Below are 26,357 nucleotides of genomic sequence, written 5' to 3' on the forward strand. Positions count from 1 at the left end.
CAGAGGGGAAAATGTACAGTACCACTGACAAACTTGAGAGTGATGTCTTTATTTTTAAATAAAACCTTTGTCTTCCCTTGTCTGAGGTGGAGAACCTGATCCCAGCAGAACATACATGCCATTTCCCTGCACCGGGGGCAGAGGTCAGGTCACTAGCAGCTTACACATCATAAATATTAGAAACAGACTGGTCGATGCTTTGAAGGCAGAATCAAGCTAAAGAAAGATTCCAGGAGCAGAGACACTGCTCCCAGCCATATCCAACCACGGCTGCAGATGACAATTATCATAACCACTACTATGCTGCAGAAGAGAAAGCCTACTGCAGTCCTTGCTTTGTGGGGCACAAATCTTTTAAGACTTGATAAAATAATCCAGAAAAAATGACCCCAACATCAGTGCACAATCATTTAATTGCAAGCTGTTTCTCACAGCCAACTTAAGTTTGGGTGAGAGGGCAACTTTTTCAGAGAAGAGACTATGTTTTATTAGCCTGTAACACGCTGTATGTAGCTGCTGTGACACTGGTAGCACTGTGGAGTGGCAGAGCACGATGATGCTGTCCTGGCTCTCACTCAACCGTTGTCTTCAACACAACTGCCTCGCTATCTGACTTTCAAACCCTAACTAAAAACAACCAGGGACAAGAACTGATTGTTTTCAACCTGCTGAAAGAATCGGCCCCCTCTTTCCATTTAGCAAGCATCACTGCAGCAAGTGCTATGGCTAACAACACAGGGAGTTTATTTTGGCAGGTGTGGGTGAGCACTACTGAAGTCAGTGGGAGATCTACAGACACAAAGGCCTTTTGCACTTACTGGAGTGCAAGAACATAACAAAAAGTTGGGGAAAAAAAAAAAAGAAATTTGTTACAAACTAAACTGATAGATAAGTTTTTAAGAAGAAAAGTCACAGGTGGCTTTAAAAGGAAACGTACACAGCTCAAGTATTTTCAGTATGTTAAGTCTCTGAAAGAAGTGCAGTGTCAGGCACTGGTGGCAGATTGACTGTGAATCACCCCACAACATGTGGGCTACCAGACTGGCACGATGCACTGTGATTTTATTTCACTAGATGAGTTGGTTACAGCAAAAGGGGCAGATCCCCAGCAGTAGAAAACTACCTAAACTTGTTTGCAGTAGAGCTGTGTCAAATCACACCAAGGGAAGTTTAGACCCTCGGTCTGTGAGAATGTCAGTGCTAAAAGTAAATGTTCTGGCAAGGCATCAATGTTTTAGGAGCTGGCTTCCCCTCTACTTAGTTAAAAATCTCATTTATTGGGTTTATTTGTTTTTAGACTAACCTCCTTTAAAAAGGCTGACTTATAATCCTGTAAAACATTGTCACATGTATTGAGGAAATTGGCAAGGATGCTAATTTATTGTCCTCTAGGAAAAAAAAAAGCCCTCCTTCCTTGATTAATGCATGTTTTTGTATTGTAAGATATTAAGGAATGTTGCTTCACCTGTAATTATAGAGAATAGTTTATTTTGGCAAAGTGCCCTGGCTCGTGGTTGCCAAGTTATGAATAATGCAATGTTCCCCATTCTAATTTCCGTGTTCTAAGTTGTGAATTTAGAGCGGGGTGCATGCAAGGGCACACACACACGATGCCGAGGCTCTCTCAGTCACGAGCGCCTCTATTTTATACTTGCTTGCACAACTTGTTAATACCAGCATCTGCTTGCCAAATTCAGAGTTTGCTTCTGACTAATTTCATCTTGATACAAACCAAAAATGTTTGTCTCTTTTTTTCCCCACAGAGGAATTATTTCTCTTACACTTGCATGCACCGTTGCAATACCACTGAGGGGAGCTTACCGCTGCAAGGAGGCGTTTTAAGCTGCATTTAGTAGGGACTTGGGTAAAGATTCCCCGAAGAATTTAATGACAGAAAAATTCATTATGCTTTTATATCTCCTCCGCCTCTATAACACAGAGCCCAACAATGTCTTTACAGAAGCGGGAAGTACATTCAGGCACTGGCTCTTTCTCTCTCTCTTTTTTTTGGCCCGTGTTTCCCTAGGACACATGTGCCCAGCCCCAATCAAAACAGAGACAGATGGCACCGCTGATCATTCAGAATGGAAGGAGCCTCGGAGTCAGCATGTTTAGATGCATTTGTAGGGCCACGCAGTATCCGCTGGCCACTGGGACTGATTTAAAGAGGCGGCTAGTGAAAGTCTGAGCTTGCGCCAAAATTTTAAATGTGCCATTTGAGCAATTATGGTTCGACATGAAAGCTGGGAGAAAGAATACATGGGTCATTCTGATTTCGATTTAGATACTATGTCCCCTGTTCCAAAGAGAAAATAAATACAATCCCATTGCTTTACTGGAGCAGCTTTGGTGATAAAAGAAAAAGTCATGCTATGGAAGAGTATTTTGCTGCAGCAAGGTTTTGTTGAGGCAGCACAGACTAAGTTAGAAAATTATTCTCTAAACAAAGTTCCTAAATAGAAATAATTGCACATCTAATGTGTTAACACCTCAGTTGATTTTTCAAATGTATCCTTCATCCCGGTGACCCTAATTGTATTCCTGACAGATCTGTGAAGGTACATCATGGTCTCTATCTTAATCCAAGCCAGGGCTACAAAAGGCAGGCAGTGGAAATGGAAAATGCAGCTCCTCTCCCTGCTGATACACATGGTTTAGAGGTTCCAGCCTGATGAAACTTGCCTCCATCCACAAGTAAACATGTTTGCATTATGAGCAAGGTCCACATATAGCTAGGCAGGTATATTTTTCTACTGGAAGACTTATGGCAGTTGTAACCTGTCATCTTACTGTGGCCTGGAGGTGATCTCGGATTATTGGTAGCTTTGGTTGGACGATCAGGGCACAAAATTATAAAATATCCCTGAAGTGAAAGAGGAATAGCAAATTCCTAGGGCTGAAAGGTGTTCAGAAGGTTGGATATGCAGCCAGGTCTTGCAGCCAGCCTCTGCACACAATGAAATACCTTCTACTCTCATGGCCTGCATCCAAACGGCTGAAATAAACAGGAAATATCTATGTTACTACTGCAGCACTTGGATTCATCTGCAGCCTTTTAAGGGCTTTACCATGGAGGTGATATGCTTTCCAGAACTTCCATTCATGACTGCTGATTGGAGGTACACAAAGGCAGCGCAATAATACATCCTCCAGACAGCTTCCTACAAGTGCTGCTGCCGCCCTAGAACTTTTACACTGTTGCTGTTTCCTTTACAGGGAAAGAAAGGATCAGAATTAGCATCATTTAAGGTAATTGTGCCTTCAAAAAGAAACATGAGGCTATTAAAGGAGGCCACGGCACATTAGTATCGCATAACCAACTGTGGTCCCAGAGCTGGAAGAGGAAACCAGCAATGCAGAGGAAGGACAGGTCATGAGCTGGCTATCTGAGGGAAAAGCTTATACATCTGAGTGGGAAACAACAGCTTTTTGGGGACAGAAACCATCAAAAAGGAAGAAAGAAGAAGTGAATGGAGAAATAGGATGAAGTGTCCACAGTGGAGGGGAGCAAGGAAGGTTAGGACAAGCATCAACACTGAAGTGAAGGCAAAAAATCAACATGGATAGTAAACTGTTAATTTTATTACTTGCTATTACACTGTTTATGTAAAGGCAGTGCTGTGTTCTGTGTTAGAGGCAGAGGAGATATGAAAGCACAATGAATTCTTCTGTCATTAAATTCTTTGGGAAATCTTTACCAAGCTCCAACTAATGCGGCTTAAAACTCCTTGCAGCAGTAAGCTCCCCTCAGTGGTATTGCAACGGTGCATGCAAGTGTAAGAGAAATGATTACAGACTCTGCAGTTGTCCCAGACACAGTTTTTAGCTGAAAAGCAACACAAACTTTTTTTTTTTGGGTACTACTTCATATTTATACTTACTAACTATAGTTTAAGAGATGCATAAACTACCAAGAGCCATAATTACAATCATGCTGTTGTCATAGAACAGCTGGCACAGCACAAACACTTACTCAGTCCTGCCACAACAGTCAGTAAGCACCAAAGAAAGCAGGACCCCTATCAATGCCAGGCTGCAGACAGCATATGCAGCCAGGGCTGCCCTTCAACAGATGCACGAGAGCGACAGCAAACTGGCAGCGGATGGGGCGCAACGTGATCCCTTTTCTGCTCTTCAAAGGAACATTTCCATCCAAAGAGGGAACGCAGCCTATGTAAAAATAATTGTTACTTTTCTCTTGAGAGCATCTGGGCACCACACAAACATTTCCTAAAAAAAACAACCAACCCCCAAAATCAATCCCTGCCTCTTAATTCTTGCAACGTAGGTGAGGGATGTGAATAAACAGTCACATCCTCAAAATATTTTCAGAAGGAACACAGCAGGATCTACAATGCTCCATCAGAGACATTGTTAAACACAACAGGCTAATTTTAGAGACGAGTCCTCTCTCTGACAAGCTGCTCACACATCTAAGGGCAGAATTTGTCTGCTAGAAGGCAGCTGTTTGTGTTTTATAAGCTAAAGTTTCTCTTACCTATGGAATAACTCCAATATTTCACAGGGAATCATCATCCATCTAACTGAAGTACCCTCTAACGGACCATCAGCCTCATATCCCCTTTGAAATAGCACAGCTGAGCACTTGCTGGGCCACGATTTATTTTTTACCTTGTAAGACATCTTGCTAACTCTATAGCTCAATAGTGACAGTCGAATTTCACACTGTGATAGCCCCCCATCGATTTTTCACTCCCAGGAAGCAACTCTACAAATTAAAGTTAACAGCATTTCTGAAACTAAGAGAAAAAAAGAAAAGAAAAAAAAAGAAAAGAAGGGGCAGGCAGAGAGACATAAATGGCAAGATGCCTAAACTGCACCCTCAACGTAGGAATAAAACTCCTCCTGGTGTTTTCACCAGTTATGGGACAGGGATGCTACTGCCCCTGAAGCTGGCAGCCACCTTGGGTTTGCAGACACTAAATCACAGAATCAGCTCTAAATCACAGATTCAATAGACATAAGAGTCCTTCCCTATATGAAGATGTCAAAATTTACAGAAAACTGCCCCAAGGCATGAGAATTAGACCAAAGCTCTGGACACAGCTGTACTAAACAGAGATATCACCTTCCCTCCAGGTCCGAGCTCGTACAGTCAGCCTGCCTCGCTGAGCTTCGTTAACCGTGAGCCTACGATGAACCACGACACTGATAAAATTTTAAGTTGGTGCAGCAGTTAATAACATTTGAGACCATCATTGGTAGACACAATTTCTACCAAACAGTTAAAAGAGGGAGCAGAATAAAGAAATGCAGCCCAAGAGACTGCTCTCCCCCACCACAACCTAGAAGGTGAAGTCTCACTTCATAAAGAAATGGAGCATCTACCTATGCAGCCTTCCAACACTGAACACCAGGATATGTTACAAGCACACATTATGTACTACTGAATTAATGAAAGGAAGGACTAAAACATAATAAAGATAAAAATCTGGACACGAGCAGCACTCAGCCAGCAGCACTTTCTCAGCCTGGCTTTGACAATCCCACACTTCAGCTTCCTGGATCCTGTCTCGAGTTTACACAGTCTGATCTAGGACTGGACCCACCAGCAGCATCATGTTCTCTCTTAGGAGAGCACAAAGAGTTAGTTAATTTATGACTCAAGATAATTTTTTAATTCTGTCTTTGCTATACAATGTACTTTTCTCCCACCAAAGACTATTAATAGTGTAACACTATGGAAAAGGGCTGGGGAGCGCTTATCCTCCGGTGTGAATTCACAACAGCTTCTGTTTCCCTCCAACATACCAGCTTAAGCGTGGCTCCTTCCCTTTCAGGCCTCTGCTAATCCTCTGGCTTCACACCCACGCTACTCCCATCTTGACCTGTCTGCCCAGAAGCAGGGTCCCCAGGACAGACACTGCTACCTCCCTGACTGTTCTCACACACCTGACTCTCTGCGTAAGGACCCGGACCTGAACCTTGTTTAATTTTAACTGAGGCTCCTTCCTGTGCTGCTGCGAGAGAGCCCCTCTGGAGCCTGATGCTTTCAGAACAGCCAGATTGGAAAGAGGTGAGGTGGGGGGGGAAGGGGAGGAAAGAGGAGATGAGAAAAATAAGACAAATACAATTGCTTTTTGTCTCTAAACCCCTCTTTTTAACCCAACGAGTGTTTCATCCAATGAAGCATGATAAGCATGAAGTGTTATATAAAGAAGATAATTATAAAGGGATTTAATGCTTGGCAGGCTCGTATCGCAAGGTTTATAGCGGAGATAGCATACTCACTTAAACAGCCTTGTGTCCGGGTTTGCTATTATGCGCGCAGCGCGGCTGGGGCCAAGCAGAATCAGAAACAAGAGAAAAAAAAAAAAAGTAAAAAAAAAAAAAAAAGAGCACAGCCCCCTTCCCACCGAGGACGGCAGCTCCAGTCCCACCTCCTTCCTCTTCTGTCCCATCCCTGATTAATGATGTTGTCTGCCTGATTTATGACCCACCCCAACAGATTAGAGTTTCCCTCTTCAACCTCCCCCCCCCTCCCCTTCCACCCCCCCAGAACGCACAGCCACACTCCGCTGGAAATATTAGAGAATTATTAAATAAACATTCATACGTCATGTCTCTTCCCATACTGAGCTCATCGTAGTCAACGCTCAGCGGCCGGGTCCTGTTTGCTTTGGGGCTGACACCAAACAGCTGGAGTGATTCATGGAGAGGCTGGCTACAATGCTCTGTGCCATATATCATGCTCGCAGCGCTCCCTGCCCCGGCGGAGATAAACTGATCAACCACAACGGGCTGGAATGAATTTATGACAACACAAAATTGAGGAAAACAAATGGGAGGTGACCCAGTGGGCCACTAACCCAGACTCTCTCGCTGGCCTGCAATCTAGTCTGGTGGCAGAAAGCAAAATTGAACATTGGCACTCTGAATTAAGATGCTGGCTTTTAACCCCGGGGAACCTCGGTTTCAAAATGGCACCAGACCCTTGTGGGCAGCATCTCAGGAGAGAGGAGGGAGGAAGACTTTTTACGGGGAAGGTGCTTTTTGCAGCTCTCTGTGCACGATGGTGCTTTGGCTGAGAGCATGATGTTGGTGGAGGAGTTGGGGAAGATGCCTGGGCAATTAGGAACCAGCTGCTCTCTCCAAGTAAAGCTGCATCTTGAGTCGAGGTAAAGGAGCATCACACTGGCTGAGCATTGTCCATCAGCTGAAGACCACCACCCCCACTGGTGGCTGGAGTCTTCAGCAGACAGGTAATACTCTGCCGGTGCAATGCTCCTTTACCTCTCGCTATGAGCCTTCAGCACCCCAGGGTGTCTCCCAGACACCTCATGTTGGTGAGATCAGAAATGCTCAGCAGGGCTGAGACACCCCGCAGTGCTGGGAAGGAGAGGTGGGACCAGCACCACGTCCCTCATTACCTGTGGCTGCTATCTGAAGTTCAACACAACACAGATGAGGTTGACCTGCCCAAGCTATTGATGACCTGGTATGGCACAAGGAGCAGGGCAACAAATGCAGACTTACCCCAAACCCTAACTAGTTGTTCTACATGCAAGAGACTCTTCCACAAAGAACTAAGTTTAGATTAAATTAACTTGCTCAAGTAAAGAGCTTCTTCAGCTGCATGCCAAAAGGAGGACCCCTTGCTGTACTGTATTAACGGATTAAAAATCCAACCAAACAAAACCACACTGCTCTCCTTGCCTAGACTTATTTTTGGAAGAGGGGAGGGGGAAGGAATGTCATTCTTATGAGAGAAGGATCAATATGCGGATCACTGCTAACTCTATTAGTTGCTGCTCTAAAGGGAGAGCACAGCTGACACAGGTGGTAAGCCATGTGCTTCTGGACACTTTTAAAAATGCTAATCAGATGCTACACGGGGCTTAACGTGCCAATCAATAACGCTCAGATTTAAAGGCAAAAATTAAAGTTACAAACAATGAAGTAAAGTGATGCTGCCAAAAACTTCCTGTAAGTGCCACCCAAAACAAGAAAAATGAAACCAATTTAGCTCCAGATTAAGAAACAGGAACTAGAGATGAATCAATTTAGCCTGTTGGGCTGGGTCGCCATATATCATGGCTCAGCAGTGGAGTGGGAAGCAGCCAGATAGTATGAAACCCTTCCCCCTCCTTTTCTGTAGGCTTCTAGCTCTGATCCCTGTTATCAATTAATTTAACAGAACCCCTCTACACAGACAAGCACACAGAGCATTCAGACTCCTTAAATGGCAGGACAGAAACTATTCATCACACACGAATCTCAAAGGAAAGGGGGGGGGGGGCACACCCACAAAACCAACAAACAAACCAGCTCGGAATTCTCCACCTGAAACTTCATATTGCTTTCTGAACCTCAGTTAAATAAAGCACCTTAAATAAAAAGCTCTCCCTGCTACTTTTAAAAAAAATAATAAAAAAAATCAACATTATTGGACATACTCAGTAAGACACTTAAGGCTTTTCCTGTAATTTCTATTGGGTTTTTACTGACTTTTTGCACCTTTTGCAGAACTGAAGCTTCAGTGGGGCAAGGCTATTGCAAAGCAAGGTGTGCATGAGTGCACGCACACACGCACATACACGCTCCCCCTGCTTCACAGTGGCGTTAGCACAAGTGCTGTTTGGAAAGGATTCTGGGATCCTTCAAAAGGTGCTAGCTAAAGCCTCTTTGATCAGATTATTAAAGCTATGTCAATTTTATCACTTGAGCTCAAGTGTTCTGGAAAATGTCAAATCCTTTCAGCTCCTGCAGTTTAAAGATTTTCAATAGGAGTGGATCTGGGAGGGTGGAGGGCTGCTGGGCTGACAGGCAGGAGGCCCAAAGGGAAGCCAAGCAGCAGCTGAGACAGAGGCTGACGGATTAGAGCAGAAGGGATGAGTCCTTGCCACCAAGACAGCATGCAACGGTTGGCTCACTCTAAGGACAAAGCGGCTCCTGCACTGACCTACGAGCTCCCAAACTCAGTGGTCCCTGGCCAAAGTCTGCTCACCAAGAAGCAACGAACAGCAGACAGCCAATGTTAGGACATGCCAATAAATAGCTTTGTGAAAAGGAAAGTGCCAAGACAGTAAAGCAGTGTTAAAGTTTCCTCTGCAGCAGGGAGTTACCCCAGTTAACCCCTGACTGTGAACATATGCTTCGCCAGGCTGTCTGAACTGTCAGAGATCCCAAAATATGCCAGACAACTCCTCAAGTCAGGACCAGGGGTAGGAGGAGAACAAACTACATTAAAAGTAACCTTCTGTAAAGTCAGCTTAATTTCACCACCAGATTTTTCCCCATCCCAAATTATCAAGGGACCTCACCCCCAAAACATAAATGTTCTCTGCTTAAAAGCTACAGTCACCTCATTGCTCCCACCTCACTGAAGCTGTTTTGTCTCTCACTCGATCTTGAGGTAACACTTTATATCAGGCACTAATCAATTCAACTCCTGCCACCCCAACCCTCCCAATTAATGCAGACCATGGCAGCAGTGAAGGGCCTGTAGTTTTAAGCTTGGATTGTCAAAACTGCCCGAGCAAGAAGTCACCCTAGCAGCATGTGGAAGGAGGTTGAGGAGAGAGGCTGTTACTCAAATGCACAGTGCAGCTAAAACCATCTGTTTCTATCCCAGACTAGGCTGCAGGACATCCAGCAAGCAGAAGGGGATAGGAAAGGAGGTGGTCAGGAGCCCCTGCACTGCTGTATATTCAAACACTGTGACTCAAGCTTCTGAATCAACTGGAAGGGCTGCAGGTAAAAAACTCGGGAACCAAGACATTTTTGTTAGCAACCATACAAAGATGAAATCTGGATCTTAAAGGAAAGAAATTTCTCCCTTAATGAGGCTTCTGCCAAGTTATGGGGCTGCCGGGAACCCCCTTGTGCTGGGGAGATGGAGGGTAGAGGATGCAGGTACTATGGAAAAGATTAAATAGACCACATGTGAAGGACTACTCTCAAAAAACAAGATGCAACTATAAGGTCACTTCTCCAGTAAAAGCAAGATCACATGGATACACTGAGAGCAGAAATCTTGCAGGAGGAATCAAAAAATCCAGGCACAGCTTGACAAGCCAGTTGCTTTTGTCAGGTTAGAGTGGGTTTGAGTCTTCACCTCCTGGCCGAATCCCAGCTCTAGTCTAGGCTATCATGCACCACAACATATTTGAAAACCCATCATACATAGAATATGGTGGAAAGTACAGATATACCTATTTACATATTTTAAAATAAGTGGAAAAACCATTTGGAAGCTGCTCTCAATTCCTTGTCACTGGGTAACTGCCCACACAGGTATCTGTAGAAGAACTCCCCACACACTCTCTGAGGACACAGCAGTGGCAAGTCAGGACACCATTAGGTCCAAGCCCAGGCTTCATGTTAGAGCAAAACTTCCCCTCTCAATGGTAAAAGCTCCAAACATGCCTACCCTCAGACTAGCACTGCTTCTGGGAATGCCAGGCAGGACACTACAGTTCCTAAAACAAGAGAAACAAAAGTGATCCACTTTACACTCACTTTTCAATGTCACTGTTCTTACAGGTCTTCTGCATGGTCTCCTGTTTACTGCTTTCACCATTACTCGTTGAGGGCATTTCTGTCGAGGGAAGAACAGACAAATTAGTAAGAGAACATTTGATCATTGCAATGAAATCGTCTGAGTGAGTTACAGTTTCTGAAGCAGAGGACCCTGATGAGTCATTTTCATGTCAATTCTCGGAAAGAGAAGAGAGACCAATGTTACGTGTGCCTGTCTGGCAGGGAGGCCCTCTCTGTACAGCATGCTTCGACAATTTGGGGCTGAAGATACTACCCTTGCAGATGTTCCTGTTGTTCAAGCCAGTATTTAATTCAGAGAGGTTTAAAGTAGCTGCCACACCTAATTGTGCTTCTAGAAAGGTGGATCTGGAGCAAATCCACCCAGTTCAGATGCTACCCTCAGCTTCTCCCTTTTTCTTAGACCACTCAGACAAGAAGAAAAATATATGCCAAGTAACTAGTATGATAGAACAGTCTGCTCAAAGCTCTCCTCTACCAGCAGTCCCATGGCTCCTCCCAGCACTGGAGGGGATGTGAGATACCAGAGATGAGCCAGGTGAACTGTCCTAGGGCCAGTCCCTGGGCTGTCAGTTCAGCACCGTGGCTTCAGGTAAAAGTTATGAAGAAAACAGCTCTCAGGAAGTGCCATCAGGGCTGCTTCCTCACCACCTCTGTGGCTGTAGTTACTGAAGGTAAACACACCTACAAGCAAATGCTCCTGCATCACAGAAAATAAATATGATTGCCTATGCCACAGAAGAAAATGCCTGCAATGGATATCCTATGTTCTCCATTTAATCATCATGCCCTTGGCAAAACTGGTTCTACCCACCCCCTCTCCCACTGTCAAGCACTTATATCTTGTAGGTACTTTCATGACTGGGAAGCAAATGCCTAAAGCACTACAGTTAATGGAATAGGGAACAAAATCATTGGGACAAGTCTCTTCAGGTCGCTGAGCTTCAGTTCCATTCCTAAGGGAGCTGAAGCAGCACTGCCCAGCTCTGGAAATGGATGTGGCATCTACAGCTGGAAAGTGCCAGGTTTTATTATTCTCATATTTCCACTAGGTTGCTGCTTACACTTCCAGAGTTGCTAGCATTAAATAAAAAACCCCAGCAATTGAGTGGGTCTAACACCCCCCGCCCCCTAATGCTATGCGCTTTCAAATAATACGTGCAAAGGTACAATTTCACATTCACTCATTTGCTCTGGAGTCTCAACTACAGGTCATGAAGTAGGACAGATCCTAAAGTTTTCACTCTAAAGGTGCAGGCTTTTCTTGCCATACAGAGGCCAGCAAGGACAAGACCTACCCAATCTAATCCAACCCCTATCTCTAATCACCATACCAGTTAAGGCTGCATTTTTGGGAACTCCCCTGGCTGCCACTGACTACAGTTAATTGTCCTGTAAAGTTTCAAAATGATAGTGTGACTGTATGTGCATAGAGATCTGCTGGTACTGTGCAAGAGCATTTGTAACTACCATTTGTCTAATTACTGGCAATCAGAAGATATGGAATATCTATCTGCCCTCCTGTAGCATACAAATTAGCAATTTACAAGTTCAACACTCACCATCGCTGGCCCATTTAGAAAACTCCGGTGTTATTCGAGTACTGGGTGTGCCACCACTAAAAGAGAAAAGGGCAGATGCTGAAGGTTGAATATGAAAAATTTTGCTGCTCAGGAAAAGCGACCCTTTCCACCCACCACTCAATACTTATATCTATCAGTCTAGGCTTCAAAATGTGAGCGGTTGGCCTGCTGCAGGAGGTGTTTTTGTGCTAGTCCACATTTCCACTAGTGTTCTCCCAGCCTGTGCTTCTGGCTTCGAACTCTGCTGAATCACATGGGGGTTGTGATGCTGACTGAAGGCTTGGGATTCAAATAGCACCTGTGACCTAAGGCTCATTTCTGAATACACAATTTCAAAGATGAAAACCTTATTCGTGAACATAAATCCTCTGTGTTGCAATACCTTCTCTGTTTAAGAATAACTTTACACCTTCACAAGCCACATCTTTTCCATCTTCCCATGTGAAGAACAGCAGCATTGAAGTACAGACAACTCCTAACCCTGTCCATTCTCTTGCAAGCCAGTAACTGAGACTGTAAGAGAAAGGAATCTTCTGAGCAGGCTGCACACCTGTGACTGTATAACATTTTAGCTCTATGAGCTAAGACAGTTGCACTCAAAAGGTAACGTAGGCTCATGCTTCAGGGCATCAACTACCCTACTGCCTTTCTAGAGAAACTTGACAGAATTTCAAAGTGCTTTTACAAGCAACATCATTCCTCCTGTTTCAGAGATGGGCAAACAAGTCCAGGAGATGTGCAGGACCTTGCCCAAACAGCAAAACAACATGTTAGGTGCAAGCCACACAAAAGAACTGGGTCTCCTGGTTTCAGGTCCTCAGTTGTCTCAGCAAGCACTAAACGTCCACAGCCACTGATAAGAGATACCCCAATATCCTCCCGCTACAGTACCTCTTTCCTGGCTGTGAAGGAGCTTCAGCATCTTTGAGGCCCTGCCTATGGACTCACGTGGTTAGCAAAGTATTGAATGGATCAATGGTTTGGATCCAGTGTGGCAAATGCCACTTTTCTGTGGAGTGGAACCTAATTTTGAACTAGTGTTTGTGACAGGCTAAGCAGTAAGAAAACTTCATTTCACTGCTCTATCAATCACTTCAACCTTGACCTCACAGGATCACTCGGTGAAAGAGACAGAGGGGTAATTTAAGCCCTGTTTTATTCAGGGCAGAGGGCTCAGAAAGCAATCCTACCTCCCTGTTAAGACTCACTTTATTTGCCTGAAATGCTTCCCCAACTACCCTGAAAGCTGGCTGCCTACATTCTCCTCATAAGTACGTGGGCAAAGCACACATCCTGTGCCAACCTCGGAGCTGAAGGCAGAAGGATTAGCTTGTGTACTTTGCAACACATAATGGGATGCAATGAAATCATACCCTGGGTGCCAGAGTCCTAATGTGCTAAACAAGATTTGGATGGTATCATGTTATACTACTACTAAGAGGCCACATTTCATCGTGAAGCAAGATGATACATAAGGCCTCAGTACAGCACAGTTTCTCTGTGGCTGAATTCACCTTCTGTCCAGCACTATTCAGGGAGAAGACAACACTGGATGGGCAGTGGGGTGGTTAAGGGAGGGAAAGTGTGCAGGGTGGCTTTATGAGGTTGCTCAGGTAGAAACGGGGACCTACTCATCACACTATGCTTCTTTATAACTCTCTCTTGTGATCCTTGTGCTCAAGTGAATGGGTATTTTCCACAAATTGAGATTCCACAAGAGGCAATGAAAATAAATTAGAAAGACACAGTACTTACTTTAAAACAGCACCTCGGAGCGCCTCCCTCTCTTTGGCTTCACCTGGCTCTTCCCCAGTGCAAGGGATAACGTCTGCCTCTGTGTACCTGAGCACAAGGGGTTAAGGAAGGTACAGCCTTGCTGCAGACAGTGAAAAGGCTTTTGATGAGAGTTGGGACACTATCTGGGATACAGAACAAATTCATTCCAACTAGGAACACCTCAAAAGAAGTGGGGCTGGCATCCATGGAGGAGCTTGCTCTTAAATCCTGTTTTAGGTGGAAAGAAACAGAAAAGTCTTTTGACAGCAACATGATGCCAAAGCCTCTTAGGAGGGCAAAAGGAATTCCTCAATCTCCACAAGCCTAACTTGCACAGTTCCACTATTTCTGTTTGAGGTACAGAGATCTTTTACCATCTAAGGGTTGGGGCTTCAGTCTTAAAAGGCTGCTACAGATTTCAATAAAACCTAATTCTATAGCTATGCATTTCCTTTCATCACAGCTAAGTCAATGTCTGCCTAATACCCCTGAAGGAATTCCTCCCTGGTGGCTGTACAACTGCTGCAAGGCAGAAGTCTGACCACAGCTCTCCTAGAGCTGTGTCCAAAGAAACTGGCTCCCAGATGGAGAAGTTCTCAAAAACCACCTCTAATGATAGTTCTGTCCACAAACTGTCTAAGGAAAGGATAAAATATTCAGTCTCTCAGAGTGGCAGGTGAATAGTGCTTAAAATGTTTACTGCACAAAAGCCCTGAAAACAAGAAATAAACTCAATTCCTACCTATGAAATAGGAAAAGCTATCCATATGGAAGAAACCTGGATGGAGACAACAGATTGCTTATGAGACAGAATAAAGAAACACTAACTGTGATCTCCTGCAACGTCTCCTACAGTCTTCACCAACCGGCTTGGAAGTAGTGCTGCATCAACAGAAAGATCTCAAAGGCAGCAACTGGGAATCCCTCCTAGTTAAAATGGCAACTGGAGAAGGCAGTGCCATTTCCAGTAGGCCTGGACACAGATTATCCACTACCACCCAGGGCAGTGCAGTCTGAAAGCTAGCTGAAGATGCAATTCCAGGTTCCCTCTCAATAAGAGCCTTTCAAAAACGATACTGTGGTTTCCCGTATTCAAGTGTGTCGTCCCCATCCACATCCAGGTCAGCGTCGCTGTCTGGATTCTCTTTGCCGCTGCACATGATAAACCCAGAACCTGGAAGAAAATAAAACATGTGGATGAGTATTTGAATGGGAGATGAAGTGAAGGAGATGTCCCGAGGATGATGAGACAGCACGTTTGCAGGCTGCCCTGTATTCTTAACAGGCTCACAAATGGTACCACCTCTAAAGATGGCACAAGGACAATATTCTGAAGACTGCACAGAAAACACTCACAGGAATGAATGCTGAGTTATATGCTTTAAAAAGCCCCTTGACACTGAAAATGAAATGTTCTTGAACACAAGTTCTCCACATGAGTTATTTGAAAGTTGAAGGCACTGGAAGTGTCTCTCTCAAAGGCAGAAAAAAATGAAGTAAAATAGATAAGACTGATTTTTCATAGAATTGGTTAAAACAAAAACGGCACTACTAGTAGGCAGGAGAAGACCACATGGACATTCTGAATTAGTCCTTACTTCAGGTGCAGAGGGCAGGCAGAGGCTAAAATACAATTAGAAATATATATATATATTTTTAAATGCATTTCATTATGACTCAGATTTTTACCATATAAAATGCGTAAGAAAAGCAAACCTCTTTCTAGGAAAAGATCAGACTCCAAAGTCCTCAACAGCCCCTTACAAGCATTTCTTACGTGAGCAAATTCCAGTGCAAGCCAACAAGAGTCCTGCACTTCCAACAAGGGTGGATCAGGCAGGAGCCCAGTTCCAATTTGAGCAGGAAGTGAGAGTAAACAGTTACACCCAAGACTGAACTGTGTAACAAGTGACACTAACAATATATATATAATTATTCTTGTTCTCAAGCATTTTGTTGAATGTGTTACTGCTGATTGTAACCAGGCTTCTTTTAATTGACTGTGTATGCAGGCACTTAGAAAGACATTCACATGGTATTTCACAGAATCACACAGAATCACACTGCTGCTGCTGGTTTATTAATGGAAACTGAGGAAGACATATTTTTTCTTTGTGTGATCTAACACTGGACGTGCTCTCTCCCACGAGATTGGAAATTAAGCAAAGCTCTCCTGAATCCCAGGGAGGTGCAAGATCCTTATTTGCATTAAAATCTGCAAGAGATATAAGCTGTTTGGAGACATAAGTTACACAGATAGAAACTGTCTCATTCTGTCTGCTCCCAGCACTCAGCGTCCCCCTGTCCAAACAGCAGACCTGTGCACCTGCCTCACAGAAAGAGGGTACCTGCTGGAGTCTGAAGGACCTGGCACGTCCAGATGTCTGGTAACCTCAGTCTGTGGCCAGACCAGGGAGCACCTCCCACTGGCAAACACTGGAAGAGTGAGATAGAGGTGGCCTTGGCTTTGCATAAATGCCCCAAGAGCGGCACATCTCTGTACTGTGAATGTGATTCTAAGCACATAGGCAGGTTAAAATTAATGTGCAAGCACTGAAAATAAGGTCCATGTCTGAAGAATTAGGACATTCTCAAGTGTTATGGTAGCCCCTTTAGTGCTACAGATGTCCGAATCTGTTCATTCCACTGGGCTCTCACCAGGACACTCACACAAGCTTTTGCTGTCAGCAGCGAACTTGCACTTTCCCAGCCCAGAAGTGAGCTGTATTTCTAACAGTCTGCATCTGTGCAGAGAGCAGGGCAAGGCAAAGGTCTGATTTCCAAGGACACCACGCAAGCACAGTTCTTTACTGTCGCTCTCTAGGAACGGATGCTCTCACTGATTTATTAAGTCCTCAATAAAATTTGTTTATATGGATTTGATATTTCTCTTCCCTGAATATAAAGAAGGTCCTTAATGATGATAACCATAGCATAATGATTTTAAGACTAACCTTTCCATAGAAGCATAAACTACCTTTTACTTCAAAGTAATTGCCAGCCTTAATTTTCAGCAGGGGTAACAAAACTAGCATTGACAATGCAGCATCCACCGTCTGCACCAGGTACTGCAGGAGCCACGCTCGCAGGTCAGCTCTGCAGCATCACTGGGGCAGCAGCCTTCTGCCAGCAGACCCTTATCAAGTGTTTCACGTACTGTCTGCACGCTGCCAGCCAACACACGTCACGAGCTGCCTTCTCTTGCTGCAACAGCTCCTCTAGTAAATCTTGACTCCTTCAGTTCATCACAATGTTTGGGAGAAGATTTAGAGGAGTAAGAGAGACCTGTCAAAGGAGCTGGATAGTCTTTCAAAGCTGCCTTAGAAGTCACAGTGGGCAATGGGGGTGGTAATTTATAGGCATGGCATTTAACCTGCAGTAACACCACCCCTGCACCTGGCATTACTTTAGCCCATCACTTCTCAAAGGCCATAAACTTTGGACACACTGGTCTTCATTTTTCTTGCAGCTGTGGGAAACACAAATCATGCAAAGCTGGAACTGTGACTTGGCCAGTCCCAGAGGTGATCTGAACGCTAGCCAGATAATCAATACTTGGAGCATGTGCCTTGGAGGGGGCAAAAGTGTCCAAAAGAGTGAACTTAAGTGGGACTGTCTCCTGTGTCCCTCTCTCAGCAAGGATGCCAAGCACACAGCAAAAATGCTCCTTTCCATCAATTTTGTTTCTAAGTGACTCAAGCCAACTAGTGGTTTACGGTTAGAGCTTAAGAAAAGAAGATCTGCTTACTGTGATACAATTTACAAATATTAAGGCACCCTGACTTCAGAATCCTGGTGTCCTTGCTCTTAAAACCTTTGTACTTAAGAAAATCCCTTTTAAGTCTGTAAGAAAAATACTCCACAGACCTTTTGCTGAATCTAGCTCTATGACAGAAACCACTGCATTCCCAACAGAGTGCTACCCCTGCCTATGCAGGGAGGGTATGGGGGAAGAGTTTGAGCAGCATGTGCTATTATGACAGATACACACTGGGATGATCTGATACACTATTTCAGTCAGAGAGGAGGGCACAGCAGAAAAGCTCTTAAGTTAAGATGAGGGGAAAGAGAAAGGCAGATGTTCTTTTCTGCTCAAACTAGGACTCCCAGGCCAGGGCCCAAAGGAAGCTGCAATAAGATGATCCAACTCTCAGATTTTCACCAAATATGGATTTTTTTTTTTTTTAACATGACCAAGTACAATCCATTGCAACATGGTTAAAAAAACCACCAAAAAACCAACAACTGTACGCTAAACAAAGTAACCTCCATGTACCCATAAAAGACTCAGAATATAAACTGTGCTATCAGTTTTAAGACTTCAGAGGCTGCTTTAAAAAAAAAGGGAAAAACAAAATCCACAAAATATGTTTCTCATGTGAATCAAAAGGTCCATAAATCCCAGTACTGCCACTGCATGCAAGAGAACACCAAAGAACAGGATGCAAAGCTCAGTCCAGCATCACCTGCAGAGCAAAGAGCAAATCCATCCCTGACACCAGCATCCTAATGCCCTTTCATCTGTGGCAGGGATGGATTTTGAGGCCAGTTCCAGTGGGCTGGGGTTTGGTGCCACAATTTCGACCTGACCCTCCTTGTCCAACTTCCTGGGGTTGCTTCCCTGCACAAAGCCAATGAAAACACCCACGCAGCTGTTCAAATATTTGACGTCTGAACTGCTTGACATTATTCATTCATCTCAGGCTCATTCAAACCAGATTTCTGGACAAGTGCCGTTATAAATGGATTAAGAGGACCACTAAATGCAAGGAAGGTCTGACAGTATCACACCTGCTTCACTAACTCAGCCCAAGTGTAGAGGGCTCACAACTTCCTGCTCTCGCCAGCAGCGTACGCTGCCATCCAGGAGCAAGAAAAATGTGAAACTGAACGCAGAGGGTGTTGAGCAGAATAAAATGGCCTTTGCAACAGCATTGTTTTGGACCTACTAGAGGAGAAAAGGAGCTTCCAGAAGACCCCCTACCACTACACTTGGTGGATTTGCAATTCAATAGCGTGCCCTGGGAAAGAGGAAGGGTTCCTCCAGCGAGGCTTGGCTTCTGAAGGTCATGCAGTAATTCATGGCCATCAGCAACACTGCCTAGAACGGACCTCTAAAGCCAGTGCTGCTATCCAGAGGTTAGTGCTTGGGACCAGAACTTTGTCCCAACATGTTAATAAAGTGAAATCCAACAACTGAATGTTAAGTTGTGAGTTTGACCTAGGAATTCACAAGAGACACGATCTGTTATCCACAGACGCAGCTGTAACTCTTACAAGGAGAGTCACCTAAGGCCTGAGGAATGTAGTTCCACATGTGAATTTGAAAATACTGCTTTCAGATGAAAAAAGAACAAGCCAAAACACAGATTCTCCTATAACTTTGCCCTTCCTTGTTGAAGGATTTTTTGCTCTTGTCATGCACTTGGTGGGATGCAACCACGCTGCCAGTCCCGATACAATTAGCCTCCCGATGCTAAAGCAGCACAATCCTCTGACAGTCTTAATCCCAGCTGCCTCCTTACGGTCCAGACAAACAGGAGTGAGCAGGCAGGTCAGACGCTGGGGCCATTAAGCAGAGGAAAAACAAAGTTACAGCTCTGTCTCCAATCCCCATTGCTCTTGTAGCCAGGTGCTCTGACAAGCAATTCCAGCACTGGTATTGAGTGGCACCTCTATAAACCCTGTGACAGTTTGGGAGACAAACTCCCCCATCAATCAGAATGTACCTATCAAGATCACTTACCTAGAGCGCCCGCCACCCTCCAGCACTGTGTACACAGCTTTGCTTGGGCTGGCCTCTGAGCAGTCTGCCTGAGCACCAATTCCAGGTAGTTTCTGAAAATTCTGTACTCTACACAAGCAACAGCGTTTCTGAAATACTGACTCAGAGGTCTGAAAAGCAGAAAAAACCCCAGCATTCCCCTTCATCTCTGCCATGCTGCAGGTACTGGTAGGCTACAGGAATAAGCTGAGTTTGAAGGAAACTGGAAAACATTTCCCACTTTCTTCCATTTGCCTATTTATAATGGCTGGAGATAAATGTAATCAGAAATCCTTTTCTTCCCCTTTCTGTAAGTTGTCATAGCACTTTTCTTTCTCCTAAACCACCCTCTATGCCTAAGTATCCTCTCTGACCTCTGCACTGCTCCTCAAATCTCACTTCCTTTGTGCAATCCTCTGATGACCGGTCATCTCAACATCTCTGAAGTGAAGGGTGATTCAAGCTAAGACTGAGAGTCATTAACATGATATACAAGCAGATTCACAGAACAGATAAAAGGGCCTCACATTCAAAGCCCTCCTTTTCTCTATCACATTCAGTGGCAGATGGTCAAAGGGACAACATATGCTGCTTCAGGTGTTGGCAGCACTGCTGGCTTCTGCGCAGGCACAAGCTCACATGGAGACGGGCAGACTTGGGAAGAAGAAAGGTAAAAGAACCAGAGCAGTGCAGACCCAAATGACCACAGCCAAATTTCATCAGCACAGGTAGGAAAGCACAGACCTACTGTACCCCACCTCTGCTCCTCAATTCCTCTCTGGGCAGGTAAGTCAGGTTTTGGGGGCAGCTGTTCTGTATACATCTAGTTACCACTCCAAACAAGACTGGGGAAGAAAACTAAGATGCTCATCTGTATAACTACTGTTTCTCCTGTTTGGTCCCCAAGGAAGGGGGATGGTGTCAAATCTACATAGGAAATATTCTAGAAACCCAGAACTTTACATGAGTTCTACAAGTGGGTCTAAATTCAAATTAATTTCAGTGGCATCCAGCTCTACTGGGGCCTGTTTTGGCCGGGAAGAGGCATGTATTCTGCTTGCAGGTAATTTACAGGTGTTCAGGAATGAAGAAAAAAAGCCTCCCATAAATCTCCAGAACTGTAGCCTTTGCTAATTACACTCCTTGCAGTAACCCCAGTCTGCACAACCTCCCTTTCCAGCACGTTCACTGTATTTTCTTAACGAAATGACACTCGTTGGCTTCTTGGAGAGTAAAAACAATGAAGGCAATAAAAGTAGTTTATGCAGACACACGGCCAGGCCTCACACACACTTCCCAAGAATGGCTCTGAACTGGGTTTATTTCATCAGCTGCTGAAGTGTCCCAAACTGGTACTAAGAGGACAAAGTGGCACGGATGCTGTTTTATTTTAAAAGGCATTTGGGAAGAAAGAGAAAGCCATTAGATATTCTCGAAAATGAGAGGAAGGCAGAGATGAGGACAAGCTGAACAGCAGTCATTTTGCAGATCTGTAACACTTCCCCAGCCATATTTTTGGACAGTCAAATTGTTCCTCCACCTTTTCCTTGAACAAACAGGGATAGCATAGTTGTTCTAGTGACTTTCCTAGCCTGTTGCAGGAAAAATTACATTCAGAGGCCATGAAAAGCTGCTTACAGTACAAGGGCTTCATTTCTCTGGAGCCAGATCCATTTCAAGCAAAACAGTGATTTACCTGGAAAACTGACACCCAACTGTGTCGTTACAGCGCACACCTGAAACGGCAGATGCATCCATCTGATGCCGTCTATTAGCTCCCACAGAGGCACAAATGGGCTGCCAGAGACCTGACTGCTCACCAGCATCTCGGATGCTTACAGTGATCTTTGCTAACAGATCAGAGGAACAGCTGCCTTTAAAGAAAGGGGCCATATAATTTTATGACCATTAACATCATTTTGCAGCAGCGTGCTGAACAAAGGGCAGGCAAGCTCTGCTGTACAGGATAAGAGCCAGCTGCTGCAAGGCTCGGGGAAGAGGCTTCCCCACGCCTCGCAGCACCAAGGAGTATTCCAGAGATTTCTTTTATGCCTCTCCGTAACTTATCAGGTGCAGATCATGGCTGCAGAGGAGAAAATAGGCTTGGAGCAGAGGTCTGATGTGGTGTGGCCATTCAGGCATGGCTGCCTTCTAGAGTCTCCAGCCAGTGTGATGCACTAAGGCAAGAACAGTCTCACATCTACCTTCAAAACCCAGAGCTGAAGTACAAAAGCAGCAGCAACAGCCAGAGTATTTGCAGCTACGGCTCTTTTTCCACAGTCAGGGAAAGGTGGATCTGAAAGCTTTTGCTCCCCTGGGGAGAGGGTGGAAACAAACAAAAAAGGAAGAGGGAGAGTTAAAGTAATCTTGAATCACTAAGCAGATTCACATCACTGGATCAATAAGCACCACTGACAGGGATCACAGGAATGTCGCAACTTTGCCAATAATAAAGCAGCACAGCAGAGCTTGGAGGATGACTTTTCTAAGGCAGCCAAGCATGAAGCAGCAAGGCTGGTGAACAGCTGAAAGTGACACCCTGGCTTACAGCGGGCTGCTGCCAGCAGTGGGGCTCGATGCAGTTTGCTTTAAATAATGATGAGCACAGAGATTGTATTCATGGGAGAAAGGCAGCCAAGGACTAGAAAAACCAAGGGCTAAATTTCACAGGCCAAACCCATATGTTCTTCCCTCAAACTAATTCTTTTCTAGGCTGGAAAGAAGAAAGAAAAATCAGTGCTAATTTAATCAATTGATCAGCCTATTGATTGCAAAACTGGAGCTGCTAGTTAGCCATGTGCTGTAATGCCCTCAACTCTGAAACCGCAAAACACACCATTGATTTCTTCACTTACAGCTCCAAAAATAAGAAATAAAGCCAGGCTTTCAGTGGGAAAGCAACTTCCTTGTCCAGGCAAAAGATGCAAGCAAAGAAGAAGAGAGGCCAGGAAACGGGGACAGCCACATCTTGCGAAGTTCAAACTGAAATTAGTTACAGATGCAGTCATGGTGTCTTGTGTAAACTCTATCGATTGGGTGGCTGACAGTCTTGGGAGCCTCCATACTAGGACAATCAATCCGGCTGCAGTGTCACCTGCCACTTTGCTGAACAGTTGACAATGCAATTATCCAGTGTGAAGGCAGGGAGTTGGCGTGTGTCAAACGCAGTTAGCCACTTTCCGGACACTACTCGATAATGCGTTTCACCGCCGAGTGTAGGAGACGACACGCGGAGACAGGAGCTGTTCAGAGCCATTGAGACCCGTGCTCCCTTTTCCTTTAGAAAAATCTCACTGCCCCTGACTTAACAACTGTATTCTAAAATGCTATTAAAATCACGTCAATCAGCTATTGGGTTCTCAAGGCTGAAGTTTGACCTGAGCATCCAAGAAGTAGGTTGCAGTTCTAGCAAAACTGCAGACACTTGGGGGGGGAGGGAGGGGGGGAAAAAACCAAACCAAAACAAAACCAAACAAAAAAAAGGACAGACTGTCTTAAAGACTGGGACTTTGAAAACCAGAGCAGACAGACCACTAGAAAAATGGATTGCAGAGAGCAGCTAAGCAAGTGCAGCAGATGGGACTGGAAAATCTTATGCTACATGTCTGAGATCTAGGAAAATTGAAGTTTAAAGGGATGCTGTCAACTTGAAACCCAGTCAATTTAAAAAAATTGAGTAGTTTCAGGTGCTCTACCTGCTCCCTTACTCCCCCTGACAATTTTCATGGTGTTACAACAGCATTTTCTGTTTTCTTTTTAATTAATTTTTTTCCTCCTTCCTCTGTTGCTGGGTGACAGACATTTTCCTCCTCCAAGTATGATACATAATACTATCAAATGGAGAGAATTCCCTTTCTTTCCACAGAAAATATTTTCCTGGTTAGAGCGGCTGTCAGCATTACGTAAATCAAACAGCAAGGTTTAGTTGATTGTGCTCTTTTCAGCTAATGTGTTCTGGCAGTTTGAGCATAAAAATTAGGTTCTTACATTTTCGTATGCGTTCAAGTTAACGACAATGAACTATCAACAATCAGGACTTTTAACAGTGATAAGCACCATTTTTTATTTTTTTTTTCAGTTAAAGTGATTTTTACTTTGCCGAGTCCCACTGATTACTCTGTGGTCCCAAATGAATAAAATGCTGTTCCTTGAAGCATTATATTAACTTTTAACGTATGTGATATCGAGTATCAATTACATGGTGTGTCGTGATGACTTTTGTATATAAAGTAGGAATTCTGATTTTTAAAAATTTTTAAATCACATACTATTCTCATCTGTTTTTCCTGCTCACTAAAGTCAGCTTCTGATATTAATAGACAGTACAATATCCAAGAGACATTACATTTATGATTCACAGAATCTCTCAAATTCTATATGTGGACACAAACTATGGAGAAATAGTCAGGTACAGCCCATCTGATTATTGCATATAGCACTATGTAAACATATCTGTTAGCATTTTTAAGTCAAGTATTACCTTATGGACAAGTACTTGCTCTCAAAGGAGAGAGGTGCAAACATTAAGGAGTAGCTGGCCTGCTCCCTCAGACTAGTACAAAGTACCGTCCTTCAGCGACAGAGGGATTACCAGGATTTACCACCATTTTACACAAGGGCTGAGGTAAGGCATACGAGTGCCCTGGGACTCAGCAGCCCTCTAAAGCAGGGATAAGGCATAGAATAAGCACTTGAGAAACATGAAATTTATACATCTCACCCATTTTAGAAGCTTACAGCAGGCAGAAGTGACCAGCAGAAGGTAGCAAACCAAATACAGGAAGGCTAAAATACCAACACCGAGATGCTGAGAGGATGCTCAGATGTTCACTTTAGAGACTAAGCAACAAGGGATGCTGACACTGGAAAAGTGACAGAGAAAGGCAGTGAACTCAGCTCTTGCTAAGTGGGAAGAAGATTAAGAATTTCATTATGGCAAAGATTCCCTATACTCTTACCACAGACTGCTCTTGCATCCAAGTTGAAGTTTGCTTTAGCCTGCCAGGGTGAAATGAATGAATTCTGACTCATCCACACAGAAATAGGGAAGATGATTCGAGTTACTACACCATTCTTCAAAAGGCCTAAATATGCCAGCAACATCTTCTATTTCCCACATAGTCTCTTAGGAGAAGTCACACTTTTACTGTTCAGTAAAAAGAATTTGAGCAGATCACTTTATATCCTCTTACTAGTATGATCTTAAATGCAGCCCGAACCTCCTGGAAAGTCTCCTTGCCTCCTGAAGCTTCCCTGCATGCCTCATTATATTTTATCTGAAAAAGAGGGCACAGCTGGCTGCTAGGTAAGATTCTAGAGCAAGACATTTAAGCTCTGTCTCCAGCTTTGCTACTATCTTTACAACATTAGAGAAGATGCTTCTCTATGCTTCAGTTTCCACATATGTGTCAATCACAGATTCTGTGGAGTTTTGTTGTAGAGTTTGATGTTCATGAAATTGCACTGAGAAACACAACTGAGTTTTCCTCCTCTATTTGGAGCTTTCTACCAGGCAGTTACCAGACACAAGCAAAGTCCCTGTGTTCACAAACACCTGCTGGAGAGAACTGAAAAGCATCTACTTAGATTTTTGAGGACAACATCTCACACTTGAGAGCATGCTTCTAAAGTTGCACGTATTTAGAAAGAGAACAAATTGGAAGAGCATATAGCTATTGCTTCAATGCTCTTTCTTGAGACAACTAACCCATGCTGGACAAAGGCTGACCTACAGCATTTGCTGCTCAAACCAAAGCACATCTTGATTCTGCAGAGACAGAAAGCTGACGGTGGGACTGCAGCTGTCTGCTGGAAACTTTTAGACATTTTAATATAGTCCCACTTTCCAGGCAGCTGCCCTAATTGTACACGACATGAGATACAATGCAAATGGGCACCCAGGGATAACTGCAGTTTGTTACAGCTTATAAGGTTTTACCGAGTCCCTCTATGCATACGCTGAGTCGTGCTGTTCTTCTCCCTTGATAAGACATTAATGAACGGATACAAGCCCTTTGCTAGCTTGGGAGGAGGGCAGCATGGAGAAATAAAGAGAAGCTTCAAAGTTAAGTAATCCCTGTGTGTTTCTCCTTCTTCAAGAGTATCACAATCTATCAGACAGATCCTTGTCATGTTGATCTTTCTTAGAAAGTATCCTTCCCTGAAAATGCCCTGCTTACCCATTTTAACATTTTCAAAGTCTTTCTTCTGTGTTATTTTTGATGCAACTGATCTGCTGAAGGAAAAGAAACCCAGAAGAGCAGGGGTAACTAGCTTGCTACTGTGCCTGGAGGAAGGCTTTTTGGTGGGGGAGCTGGAGGGGAGAAGAGGAGGACAGGGCGGGTGGAGAGAACTTAGCTACAATTCTTCAATTCTTTCATATCTAAAGAGGACAGCAATCTCTGTTCTATCAGACCGTGTGGTTCCTGCTTTAAACGGTACTTGCTGCTAGCTTGCTTTCCCTGTCTCTGTCTCCCTCCCTTTGAAGCAGACTGGACAGCTTCCTCAAGCTGGCGTTATCACTCCCTCTAACCACTCTTGGCAGGCAATCTAATTCCCCCTGAAAAGGTCACCGCCATTTTAACTGCCTTTCAATCACATTAAGCACGCTGCCGCTCGTGCTCAGAGCACTGCGCCTGCAGCTCTCCTGACTGAGGTGCGATCGATAAACTGACATCCCGTCCCCCCACCCGAGCTCCCCAACCGCCCCATCC

The 26,357-nt window shown here is 44.3% G+C and overlaps 1 protein-coding gene across 2 annotated transcripts in view; it reads right to left on the bottom strand.

Annotated features, from left to right (window-relative positions):
- RNF220 (ring finger protein 220) overlaps positions 1-26,357 on the bottom strand; it is a 48,673-nt gene that overhangs the window by 16,281 nt on the left and 6,035 nt on the right. For both annotated transcript variants that reach the window (XM_010163156.1, XM_010163155.1), the window contains exons 3-6: positions 14,958-15,054; positions 13,860-13,946; positions 12,084-12,139; positions 10,483-10,561 (exon numbers count right to left, since the gene is read on the bottom strand). In XM_010163156.1, coding sequence (XP_010161458.1) covers positions 10,483-10,561; positions 12,084-12,139; positions 13,860-13,946; positions 14,958-15,054 — 319 coding nt within the window. The remainder of the gene's footprint in view (positions 1-10,482; positions 10,562-12,083; positions 12,140-13,859; positions 13,947-14,957; positions 15,055-26,357) is intronic.

Source organism: Antrostomus carolinensis, unplaced genomic scaffold, assembly GCF_000700745.2.
Source record: "Antrostomus carolinensis isolate BGI_N321 unplaced genomic scaffold, ASM70074v2 scaffold23352, whole genome shotgun sequence".
In the NCBI taxonomy this organism is placed as follows: domain Eukaryota; kingdom Metazoa; phylum Chordata; class Aves; order Caprimulgiformes; family Caprimulgidae; genus Antrostomus; species Antrostomus carolinensis.